Here is a 13305-nt window from a genome sequence, read left to right on the forward strand (position 1 = left end):
TCAGGGAAAAGCAATGGCAAACCCCCTCTGAGAAACTTGCCAAGAAAACCATATGGTAAGTTTGCTTTAGGATCACCATAAGTTGGAAACGACTTGAAGGCATACAATAACAACAAATGTACAGCAGTGCTATCCAAAGTAGTGGTCCACAGACTGGTGTGTGATAAATCAGCTATCAGTGTGTGGCAAGTTCCTAGCAAAGAATGTTTCATCCAACAGGCACAAATATGGCACTCTGTAGATGGGAGAAACCAGTTCCCCCGTATCAGCTAGCCTGAGAAGCACTGGTATGAGGTAAATGTTAATTCCTGGTTGTCATGTCCTTTTCTCAGTACATTTTATGGAAATGTGTTTTACAATGGGGTGCTAATGTTCTCAGTCTGAGTAAGAAAGAAATGACCTAGAGCCACAAAACTTACATGCTATTCCATATATTCATCTCAAAGTTTGACATACTTGGCACATTTCTCAAGTTTCTTTAACTCTTCCAAAAAAATTCTGATGTCTGGTCACTGAAATACTGCTCCGCTGCAGATATTACCTCTGAATCCTTCGAACATTTACTTCCTTTCAAACTCCTTTTAAGGTTCAGAAACAGGAAAGTCAGATGGAGAAGGACCTGGTGAATAGGGTCTATGTACTCAAACCCCAAATTCTTCACAACATCCATCATCTGAGCAGGTCCATTGGCCTGCAAAAAGAGAACACCTTTCCACACCTTCCTTTGCCACTTTTCCTTCAATGCATCCTTTAATTGGCACAAGTTAGAGAAGTATTTTGCTTGAACAGTTTGATCCTTCTGAAGAGAGTAAGTCTTCACGATATCTTCCTTACCCCCCCCCCCCCCAAATGTGACCATGGCTTTTCCTGCTGACTTCTTGAGTCTTGAATATCTTTGGCTGTGGAGAATCCAAGTGCCACCATCGCAAGGACTGTTGTTTGGTCTCTGGACTGAAAACATGTAACCATGTTTCATCAACAGTTACAGGTCGTTCCAAAAAATATCATTACATTGCTCAAAATGCTGCCAAATCAACTTGGAGGTATCCACTCAATTTTGTTTCTGGTCAGCATTCAAACACTTCAGCACCCACTTGGGTTCTACAGTACATGAAATTCCTAATCTTATGTCTATGGCACACTACTTTGAGTAGCACTGCTGTATTTAACACCGGAAGAAAGGCAGCATACAAATAAAATTACTGAATACATAAATAATAAATGTTATTCAGCAGCTAGGATAGAATTTTAACTTGCTATAATACATGTATAGAAATGTCTTCATATTACAAGCAGCTAATAAAGATCCTGAAATAAAGGTTGTGATCCTTTAATTTAAATGAAGTTGATTAATTCATTAAAATAATGTTTGTTTCAATGTGTGAGAATCCTCAATTAAACCAGGCATCTGATTTTTTAATATATATATATATATATATATATATATATATATATATTAGCATAAAGACTTATGCAAAGGGCAAGTAAATCTTAAATGAGGTATTCCTCCCTTCCCTCTCATAAAACCATACCTATTATGCTACCAGAGTATTATCAAAAATGAACATATGTTTTTGCAGATATTCAGCTTCCCTGGATTAATCAATCAAAATTTGTTTAATTAAGTTACAACCTTACAAGGGAATACCATATATACTCAACTATAAGTCGAAAAATTTATGCTCCAAAATGAACTCCAAAATCATGGTTAGACTTACGTAAGGGCCAATGAGTTAATGCTAATAAATTTCTTAAAAGAAGAAGTGCCAATTTTTCTCTGTAGCCTTGTAATGGCTCCCTGTATGAAGCCCCGGTGCCCACTCTCCTCTCTCCCTCTGTGTGTGTGTGTGTGTGTGTGTGTGTGTGTGTCTGTTTCCCTCTCAGCCTTCCTGTGCAGCCAGAGGTAACAAGCTGCTGCTGAGGAAATGAACACACAGAAAGTATGCCCTGGCTTGTACCCCGTTTTGCCTGGAAGTCCTGGGGGTGAAAAGCAAAGAGAGAGAGAAAGGTCTGTCCTCTATTTTTGCAAGCCCTGAACCTTGGAGTCCTGGGGGTGAAAAGCAGAGAGAGATATATAGAGAGAAAGGTCTGTCCTCTGTTTTTGCAAGCCCTGAACCTTGAAGTCCTGGGGTGAAAAGCAGAGAGAGAGAGAGAGGTCTGTCCTCTATTTTTGCAAGCTCTGAGCCTTGAAGTCCTGGGGGTAAAAGGCAGAGGGAGAGAAAGGTCTGTCCTCTATATTTGCAAGCTATGAGCCTTGGGAGTCCTGGGGCTGACAAGGAGAGAGACAGTGGGGTCTGTCCTCCTTTTCGCAAGCCATGAGCCTTGGAGATGCTTCTGGTAAGGGGAAGTGTGTGTGTGTGTGTGTGTGTGCGCGCATGCGCCGAAATTTGTTTCCACTTTTCCATGCCGAGACTGATGCTTGGGAGAGGTCCAGAGAGGGAGATATAGGAAGGGAAGTGGTGCTTTGTTTCCCCCACTTTAGATCTTTGTAACATCCTCCAGTGTTTGCCCCTTGACTTAACCATGGGTCATCTCAAAACCATGATTTTGGATCCAAAAACTGCCGTCGGCTTATGCATGAGGTCGACTTATACATGAGTATATACAATACATATTTTTCTCAGATCTGTGCATTTAGAAGCTTTGCAATTTGAAAACATCCACAGATGTTTCCTGGAAGTTTAAACAACTGGAAAAAGAGGATAAAGAACACATGAAAAACACTCCCCAAATAAATCCAAAGCCTGGAGCTAGAGAGAGAGAGAGAGAGAGAGAGAGAGAGAGAGAGAGAGAGAGGGGGGGGGGGTGCGTGTGTCACCAATTTAAAAAACAAAACAAACTCACCTCTGCTTAAATGTTTCTAGCAAGTTGACTAGCCACAGATAGAATGGCAGGCTTAAATTATAATACAAGAGCAGCCGAACATACAAATTCCCACGATATGTAATGGGCTGATGTAGAACACTGTATGCTGAAAAACTCTTTAGCACAACCGTGCTGCGCAGACAAGCTCCAAGAACAGAGGGAGAAGTAGCCACAGCCTTCTGCACAAGGTGGACATCTTGGAGCTGATACACAAAACACATGTATTGGCATAAAGGAAACTGAGAATTTTAGAACTTTGCCTACAGTTTCCATACAGAAATCACATACTTCACCCTATATCCCACCAGTTACCTTGATGATCTTTGGTGGTTTCAAAGTTCCAGGCAACAAACAATTCCAAATTGTTTGTTCTCCCCTATCTGAAGACAAGCCTTTCTTTGCACAGGCTAGGTGTAATAGAATCATAGAATCATAGAGTTGGAAGAGACCACAAGGGCCATCCAGTCCAACCCTCTGCCTTGCAGGAACTCACAATACTCTTCGTATGCTCCATTTGAGGACAATAATGACTATGCCAGGCCCTATCATCTCCTGAAACAAGCAAGTCTGCTTTCACTTAACATTTATTCAAAGATTCAGAATTCCAGATCTCATCACATTACCTTGATGCGAGCTCCTGGTCGGAGCCCACGACCAAAATTCTGCAACTGCTGATAAGCAAGGCAGAGAGTGAACTTGTTATCCAGTTCAAAAAGGCCAGCCTGAGCATTCAGCACATGGGTAATAATGCCCTGAAAAGGGAAAACAATAAGGTAGTATTATATTTGCGCAAAATGTGCACTACTTTGGAGACATCCAAGAATTCTCCTGCAAATTTTGGGAGTTTCACAGAGCAGGAACTATGCTCACAATCAGGTTCTGAGAAAAAACAGGAACTTACTGTATAGGACATCATCTTGGACTTCCTATGTGGAACTAGCATCTTCTCTTCCTCTTTCACCTCCAATATTCTGTTAGGCTGCACATTGCTCATGCACAGAACAGACACAACAGGACTTCCCTCTGTAGAACTGTCCAGAAATTGCTCCTTCACTTGTTCAGTACAGTAAGGCAGAAGTTGTGAGGAAGAGCTGGTAACTAATATTTTCATTTCAGAAGCTTTGAGGCAAGAGATCTTCAAATCAGTTAGGACATACTTATGCCTCAGTTGTAGTGCATGTTGCCAAACTAAGTGGTGAGCCTCCTAGAACAGAAAAATCAGATGGGCTGTCAGAATTCAGTACACTCAGGACAAATATTCTTTCTCAGGAACTGAATCCCACAGCCCAAGATACTCCACAACTTCACTGCTAGTAAACAGTATTTCAACCCATGTACCTAAAATGGCTGTCTATCACCCTTAAGATCATGGCATTAACTAACAGCTATATACATTGATTTGGTATCATAGATGGTGTGTGTGTGTGTGTGTGTATATATATATATATATATATTATTGAAAACATTTGTATTTAAGAAAGATGGTATAACACTCATTTAGAAAATATGCTTCATTGAGCTATTAAATCGATCGAACGGGGAAACTACTTTCCCAGGCAACTTACTTGTACAAGTACTGGGACGTAAGCAGCTGAACTAAAGCACTTCAGGAAGAGGAAAAAGAAGGTCTTGTGGTGGATGTGAAGAATATTGCTTAGTCTGAGCAGTTCACCGGCCAGATTCAACTTTTCCAACCTCTCACACTGAGCCCTAAAGAAAAGAGAATCCTTATGAATCAAAAGAAAAGTCCAACTAGTGTATGGACAGACTGCATACCTATAGCAAGGTTCTTTGAGTGGTCATAGAATCAGAGTTGGAAGAGAACTCTATGGCCATCCAATCTAATCTCATGCTGTGTAGAAATACAAACCAAACCAAACCAAACCCAAAGCACTCCTGAAAGATGGCCATCCAACCTCTGTCTGAAAACCTCTAAAGACAGAGATGACACCACAAGGTGAAGCAGCATATTTCACTGTCGAACAGTTCTTATTGACAGGAAGTTCTTCCTAATGTTGAGGTGGAATCTCTTTTCCTGTAGTTTGAATACATCACTGCGTCTCCTAGTCTCTGGAGCAGCAGAAAACAAGTTTGCTCCTTCTTTCATATGACATCCTTTCAAATATGTAAACATAGCTACCATTTCACCTCTTATCCTTTTCTTCCCCAGGCTAAACATACCCAGCTCCTTAGGTTTCTCCTCATAAGACATGATTTCCAGACCCTTCATCATTTTGATCACCCTCCTCTGGACACGCTCCAGCTTGTCAATATCCCTCTTGAATTGTGGTGCCCAGAACTGGACACAGTATTCCAGGTGGGGCCTGACCAAAGCAGAATACAGTGGCAATATTACTTCCCTTGATCTAGACTAGACACTATACTTTTATTGATGCAGTCTAGAATCGCATTGGCCTTTTTAGCTACTACATCACACTTTTGAGTCATGTTCAGTTTGTGGTTTACACAAGCTCGTAGATCCCTTTCACATATACAGTGGACCCTTGTTATACGCTGGGGTTTGGTTCCAAGATCCCCCATGTATAACAAAATCCGTGTATGCTCAAGTCCCATTAAATGGTGTCCCTTATAAAAAATGGAAAATCAAGGTTTGATATTTGAAATTTATACTTTTTTTGGAACATTTCCAAACCATGTATGCTTGAATCCATGTATAAAAAATCCGTGTATAAGAAGGGTCAACTGTACTGCTGTCAAGCCAGGTATCACCCATCCTATATCTGTGCATTTCATTTTTTTCTGCCTAAGTGTAGTAACAACCACTTCCCCTCTGTTAAAATTCATCTTGTTAATTTTGGCCCAGCTTTTTAATTTATTGAGGTCATTTAAAAAAATAAATTTTATTGTTAAAAAATTGACAAAAACGATCATTATACTCAAACATATACATATACACATTACATATGTTACACTTCCACACACTGTCACACTTTCCCTTTTGTACATATCGAATCAGAAGAGTGAAAAAATATTATACATAGAGCCACATTCTTAATTTCCCTTGTAGAGTCCCATGTCTTACCTATCCTTCTTACTTAACCTACCTAATACCATCTACATAAACCTTTCCAAATTCCTTCGTTAACACTTACTACTTTCACCTTCCTCTCTTTCTTTATCTTCTATCGAGCTTCTACATCTCTGATTTTCCACCTTGACCATTTATTTGGTCCATTCTTATCTTATACAACCCTACACATATTTTCTTCTACCTTCTCGAACCCTCTACACTTACTATATCCCTTTTTACTCTTTCTGTTCTTCCTTCCAAATTACTAGTCTACTCTTCTGATATAAATCTTCCTTATTCATACTCACTTCATTATCTTCTCATTCTTCACTTCTTCTTTCAAACTCATTCCTACAAACTTACTTCCTACAATATTTGTATGATTGATTTTTTTTTTACTTTCTTATCTCTATATTAAATAGTGGATCCAATCTCCTTTTAATTTAATTTAAATTAGTAGTCACTATTTTACCCCAATTCCCTTCTAAAAATTTAGTTACTTCAGCCCATTCTTCTGTGAATTGTTCCTTGGTTTTGTTTCTTAACGCCTGCGTTAATTTATCCATTTCTATTCCATCATATAATTTCATCATTCAATCTTCTTTCGACGGAATATCTTTACATTTCCATTTTTGAGCAAAATACATCCGAGCGAGAGATATCATGTAAAATACAACTTTTTCTTGTTTGGCGCTAATTTCATTACCAAATATCCCTAATAAATAAAATTCTGGTTTTAAATGTAGTTTAATTTTTAAAATTTCACCAATAAGATAATTTATCATTAACCAATATTGTTTCGCCCATTTACAAGTCCACCAACAGTAGTAAAAAATACCTACCGCATATACTCGACTATAAGTCGACCTCATGTATAAGTCGAGGGCAAGTTTTAAGGGCAAAATTATGGATTTTGATATGACCCTTGGATAAGTCAAGGATAAAACTTAGGGACACACAAAAAAGAATCTAAATGATCAAGCAATGCTAAAGAACCTACAAAATTATAGCAGGCACAACTATTTTAGCTTACAAGGCTGGATGGAAGAGAGAGTAGAGGAAGGTCAGTGCTTCCAGGACAGATTGCCCTCTTGCCTTTCTTAATAAGATGGTTCCATTCTTAATAAGAGTTAAAGTATAGTATTTACATTGACCCATGGAGAATTTACCTAGGTTTTTGGGGTCAATTTTTTGACCAAAATTTCTAGACTTATACATGAGTATATACAGTATTTCTTTCTTGCTCTTCCAACACATGTTACTTCTTGTTTTATAAATCTTTGCAATCTTATCAGGTGAGAGATACCACTGGTAGAACATTTTATTAAAAAATTCTCTCAAATTTTGGGAAACTGTGTACCTAAATCCACTCTTCCAAACTTTTTCCCATTGGGACATTAGGATAGGGTGACCAATGTTTTTTGCCTATTTATTTAATCATCTGATGTTTAACAATTTCCCCTTCTGTGTTATATTTCAACAAAATCTGGTATAATTTACCAATTAGATTGTTCTCTTCATTAGTTAAAATCTTCCCCAATTCAGATTCTTCTCCCTTCAGTTCAAATCCATATGATTTCAAATCTATTTTAAATCTTTCATATATTTGTCTGTGTGTGAACCAAGTACAATTCCAGCCTTCTTAATTTAGTTTCTCTCTTTGGGTGAACTGACTTTACCACTTTATCATTCTTTACAGTGTCTCCCACTGGATGCACCATCGGCGTCTGAAGCTCAATATGTGCAAGACCAAGCTTCTTGTTTTCCCTCCTAAGCCCACCCTTCACTATTCCTTTTCTATTTCTGTCAATAACGTCTCTATCCAGCCGGTCCAGGAAGCCCGCAGTCTTGGTTTCATCTTTGACTCCTCTTTGTCATTCATTCATCCCCCAGATCCAGACTACAGCCAAAGTCTGTAGATGTTTTCTCTATAATATCGCCAAAATCCGTCCAAACCTCAGCTTCTACCGCAAAGACACTGGTCCATGCCCTAGTGGTCTCACAACTAGACTACTGTAACATCCTCTTGGCAGGGCTTCCCCTCTCTCATCTCCACCCATTAATTTCTGTTCAGCATTCAGCTGCACGCATTATTTCACTCGCTCGCTGTTATGATCATGTCTCCCCTCTGTTGTCCTCCCTTCACTGGCTCCCTCTTCCTTTCCGCATCAGGTACAAACTTTTGCTACTCACCTTTAAAGCCCTGCATGGGCTGGCCCCTCTTTATTTAATCGATCTTCTCTCTCCCTACATCCCGACTCGCACTCTCTGCTCTGGTAGCCAAAGTCTCCTCTCTCAACCCAGGATTTTCTCTGCCCCGTCCCGGATCCGTCCCTTCTCTCTTGCTGCCCCTCATTCCTGGAACCTTCTTCCTCTGCATGCACGGCTCATCACTTCCCTAACCAGCTTTAAGGCTGAGCTGAAAACCATATTGTTTAGGGAAGCGTTCTCAGGGAATTTGTGATTGTCATCTGGCTGTCTGACAATATTTGATGTGATGTGATTGTTTTATACTGTATTTGATGTTTTTAATTTGTTTTTTCTTCTCTATATGGTAATTTTATCTATTCCTCTTTTTAATTGTTATTATCTTAGAATGTACGCCTTGGGCAGGCTTTTATTTACTCTTTAATTTTACCGACTTTGTACAGCGCTGTGTATAATTACAGCACTTTAGAAATAAAGTTTAATAATAATAATAATAATAATAATACTTCTAAAATGTCTCTATAATTATACCAAATAATTCTAATATTTCCAGGGCCTTATCTATATTTTCCAGAGGGTCTTCCATCATTATAATCACATTGTCCGCGAAAGCCCTAATTTTATATTCGTGTTTTTTAATCCTAGCTCCTTTCAGATTGTCATTTGATTTTATCTCTTTTATAAGAAGTTCCATAACAGTTTAAAGCATGTCTATACTAGACAGCAAAGAAATTGATATCAATGAATTTACAGACTTATACAAGTTTTTTTGTTTAACAGCAGTTGAAATGCTGACATCAATACTAAAATCAAAGTGTATGTTTTAAATAATATTCATGATACTACTGAACTTTTACCTGGCACTGAGCAGTTGTGCAGCTGGTCCTGGGTAGAAGATAGGGACAATATTAACAGTCTTCTCTGGGCCAGGTATCACTGGAATTGGGTCCTCTAGTATTTCCACATATCCAGCAGTGCCCTTGCCCCTTTGGGGAATGAATATCCAACTGGGGAACAACAGCAAACGTCCTAGCCAGTCAAGCTTAAAATGCAGGAGCTAAACCAAATGACAGGGGGAAAAAAACTTCATTAGATGTACCCTGACTTCTGAAACCGGTATTTCTAACTATGTCTAAAGACTGAAATCTGATTTTTCTACAGTGGGCCCTTGGTATCCGCTGGGGTTTGGTTCCAGGACCCTTCATGGATACCAAAATCTATGGATACTCAAGTCCCATTAAATATAGTGGCACAGTAAGATGGTGTACCTTGTATTAGGGCCCAGAGCTCTCTGACAGAGAAGGCTACATCTCTCACAAAGCTACAGTTCCCAGAACTCCCTAACATTGAGCCAGGGCAATTAAAGCAATCTCAAACTGGATTATTACTGCAGTGTATTTTGGACCTTGGTTTGAAGAACTGTGCTTCCTAGAGCACAATTCTCCATGTTCTAACCCTGAAAGTTGGAAAGTAGGGTGGAGAGTTCTAAGGGTCAAAAACAGCAGAGCCCCAAGGATGGTTGCTGTGCATGAATTCCATCAGCCCTCCCAAGCAGCCTCAGAGGGGGGAAAGTAAAATGTTCTCAGGGCCTACCTCACAGGGCATGATGCCAGTGTTGTCTCGCACATACAAACTGCCATCCACCCATCCGTCTTTCTCCCCAAGTCTTTCATTTGTTAAGTGGCCAAAGAGTATCAAATGAGTCCGTTGCAAAATTCTTTCGTTGGGCAAAATGCCTTCATTCTGGCGAACCCATTTATTAAACTCTTCAGAGCTCCAGGTCAGATGGCTACAACAAGGCACACGTTGTTGAGACTGAAGGTCAGAGACGGAGATAAGGCTGAGGGAGGGAGGAATGATTGAGTTAGTGAATATACTGCAAATAAACATTTCTCCTTTTAGAAATTAAGTACAATGAGCCCTTCACATTTGCTGGAGCTAGGGCTGCAGGATGCCCACGAAAGTGGAAAAAACACAAATTAAAAACCACTTTATTTACCTGAGAGAACACCTCTCTAGGAATCTCTAGGTCAGTGATGGCGAACCTATGGCACGCGTGCCAGAGGTGGCACTCAGAGCCCTCTCTGTGGGTACATGTGCCATTGCCCCAGCACAGAGTTTGCTAGAGTTTGTTACTAAAAAGCCAGAGGGACATGGCACTTTACAATAAGTAAATCGGTTTTGGGTTGCGGTTTGGGCACTTGGCCTCTAAAAGGTTCACCATCACTGCTCTAGGTCCTCCAGTGGAACTCTTATGGTCAACATCTGCCAGAGGTTGACCATAGAATCATGATCTCTCTAGGAATCTCTAGGTCCTCCAGTACAAATTCTGGTGACGTTGACAATAAGAGTAATGCTGGAGGACTTAGTGTTTCCTAGAGAGAACATATTAATCAAATCTACGACTAATCAGTTCCGCAAAAGTCAAAGCTGCATATTTGGAGGGGTGACTGTAATGGCACTCCAGAAGGGCTGCTGTGTTTTTGGCCATGGGCCTCTTGGACCACATCAGTCCAATTGCCTCCTGGAAACCAAGGAAAGCGCTTGTAATTGCACAAGGACTAACACAACTATGTTTTAAATTGTACTGTTCATTTAATATTGTGAGCCACTCTGGTCCCAGTTTTGGGAAAAGAGCAGGATACGAATAAATATACTAATAATAACAACACAAACATCCTTGCCTAAAAACATATCCGGCGGTAGCTGTGTTGGCCATATAACAAAGTACAGTATCACCCCCAAATCCACAAAACGGGGATTCTTTTACAGAGGCAACCCAAAGGCGCAATAACGTATACATGTTGCCAGCTGTGAGCCTCCACTGACTTCCTCACTAGGCAAAGGTGTGAAAAATCGACAGAGCTTTGAAAGCTTGCATCATGTATAATTCAAAAATATAGCCACGTTAGTCTGTAGAATCAGTATGTAGAGAGATCTTGTAGCACCTTTGAGGCTAACTGAAAGAAAGAAGTTGGCAGCATGAGCTTCCCTAGACTTCAGTCTACTTCCTCAGATGCATATTATTATAATTATTCAAAGATATAGCCCTACAGAATCAGTGTATAGAGAGAGATTGTAGCACCTTTGAGAGTGACTGGAAGAAAGAAGTTGGCAGCATGAGCTTTCGTAGACTTCAGTCTACTTCCTGAGATGCACATTATTATTACTATTCAAAGCTATAGCCGTGTTCATCTGTAGAATCAGTACACAGAAAGATCTTGTAGCACCTTTGAGACCGACTGAAAGAAAGAAGTTGGCAGCATGAGCTTTCGTAGACTTCAGTCTGCTTCCTCAGATGCATTTGACATTCTCACACACAAATGACTTACATAGGTCTGTTCCTGGCTTTCATAGAATCATAGAATCAGAGTTGGAAGAGACCGCAAGGGCCATCCAGTCCAACCCCATCCTGCCATGCAGGAACTCTCAGTCAAAGCATCCCCGACAGATAGAATCATAGAGTTGGAAGAGACCGCAAGGGCCATCCAGTCCAACCCCATCCTGCCATGCAGGAACTCTCAGTCAAAGCATCCCCGACAGATAGAATCATAGAGTTGGAAGAGACCGCAAGGGCCATCCAGTCCAACCCCATTCTGCCGTGCAGGAAATCTCAATCAAAGCATCCCCGACAGATGGACATCCAGCCTCTGTTTGAAGACCTCTAAGGAAGGAGACTCCACTACACTTTCCACTCCATCAAATGCATCTGAGGAAGTAGACAATGCCTTTCAGTTGTTCTCAAAGGTGCTGAAAGACCTCTCTACTGAGTGGTCCCCCAACTGTGCCCTTGAAGAGCTTTTGGACTTCAGCTCCCAGAAGCCTCAGCCATGTTGGCCAATAGTCTGGGCTTCTGGGAGCTGAAGTCCAAACTCCCTTAAAGAGCACAGTTTGGGGACCACTGAGTCCTACCTACATCATGCATCATGTGCATCTGGGTGGGCCCAATAAAGGCCTCCCTAGTCTGTGGATTTGGGGTGATACAATCCTCCAGTGGGCTCCTTCTGGACCTCCCTTGGGCTGCCTGTCCTCTTATATCTAGTGCTGCTCTTCCACTTGGACTGCTCTCTGGCTGCCTCCTTTGCAGTTTAAGGAGAGGCATTTAGAACTCTCAGCCAGAGAGCTCTGAGGCCTCCCTGAACTACAAAACCCAGAATGCAACAGGAGGCAGACAGAGCAGAGTAACAAGGCCCTCCATCCATCCTGGGCCTTTGAGAAGAGGGAAGTTTTTTTCCCCCCCCTGATAGGGGGGTTTCTTTTGCGCCTACATTTCCCAGGGTCCTCCAGCCATGACTAAGCTGGCAGGGGAACTCTGGGAAGTGTAGTCCTGTAAAGGCGGCCTTTCAGTTGGGCCTGGGACGGCCTTCCTAGTCCAGCTCAGGCTGCATCCACGCTGGAGAAATATCCCGCTTCGGCACCGCTTTAACTTGTTGCCTGGCTCTTTGCTGTGGAGTTCTGGGAGCTGGAGTTCGTGGCTCCGCTCTGGGCCCCACAACAAAGTCCAGCTCCCAGAATTCCATAGCAAGGAGCCAGAAAGAGTGACAGCGGTGCCAAACCGGGCTATTTCTCCAGTGTGGATGCAGCCTTCCCTGCCTCACCTGTAACTATGGAGGAGAGGGCCTCCTGGGCCCAGGGTGCGCCTCAAGCACTGCCAGGCCGCCTCCGCCGAGGCCTCTTCGCTGGGGCCGAAGCCCCGCGCCCAGTGGCGCTCCAAGGCGGCCGAGAAGGGGTCCGGGGACTCGGCCATGGCGGAGGCCGGGAAGGGAAACTAAAGAAGGCAAGGCAGCAGGGACTCAGGGCGCCCTTTTTCGAAGGAGGCTGCTCTCTCTGCTCCGCCTCTTCCTTCCTTCCGGCCCATAGGCCTTAAGGCAGCCTTCATTAGTACCACAACCCTGGCCTAACAACACTCTGAGCCTTGGACTAAGGTCCAAAACACACTGCAGAAACAATCCAGTTTGAGACCGCTTTAACTGCCCTGGCTCCATGCTAGGAGTCCTGGGAACTGTAGTTTATCATGGCGCCAGAGCTCTCTCTGGCCATAATTGTCCACCTTTACCAGGGACAAAATGTAGGACAAAATCGAGACCAAACTGTAGGACAACCGCAGGACAAAACTCAGCCCAAAATGTAGGACGTTTAAGGTCCTCCCTTTTTCTTAAATGTCCTACATTTTGGGCTGAGTTTTGTCCTGCAGTTGTCCT

At 41.9% G+C, this 13305-nt stretch overlaps 1 protein-coding gene across 2 annotated transcripts in view; it reads right to left on the minus strand.

Moving 5' to 3' along the window:
* The window catches only part of LOC149323496 (CST complex subunit CTC1-like), a 35546-nt gene extending 22475 nt beyond the window's left edge, over positions 1 to 13071 (minus strand). For both annotated transcript variants that reach the window (XM_089489062.1, XM_089489063.1), the window contains exons 1-7: positions 12703 to 13071; positions 9698 to 9944; positions 8962 to 9161; positions 4431 to 4575; positions 3767 to 4069; positions 3489 to 3617; positions 2845 to 3068 (exon numbers count right to left, since the gene is read on the minus strand). In XM_089489062.1, the coding sequence (XP_089345188.1) occupies positions 2845 to 3068; positions 3489 to 3617; positions 3767 to 4069; positions 4431 to 4575; positions 8962 to 9161; positions 9698 to 9944; positions 12703 to 12851 (1397 nt within the window). In that variant the 5' untranslated portion in view covers positions 12852 to 13071. The remainder of the gene's footprint in view (positions 1 to 2844; positions 3069 to 3488; positions 3618 to 3766; positions 4070 to 4430; positions 4576 to 8961; positions 9162 to 9697; positions 9945 to 12702) is intronic.
* Between the last annotated feature and the right edge of the window lie 234 nt (positions 13072 to 13305).

This window comes from Sceloporus occidentalis, unplaced genomic scaffold, assembly GCF_023333645.1.
Source record: "Sceloporus occidentalis isolate IW3139 unplaced genomic scaffold, rSceOcc1.0.p SCAF_1, whole genome shotgun sequence".
Taxonomy (NCBI): Eukaryota; Metazoa; Chordata; class Lepidosauria; order Squamata; family Phrynosomatidae; genus Sceloporus; species Sceloporus occidentalis.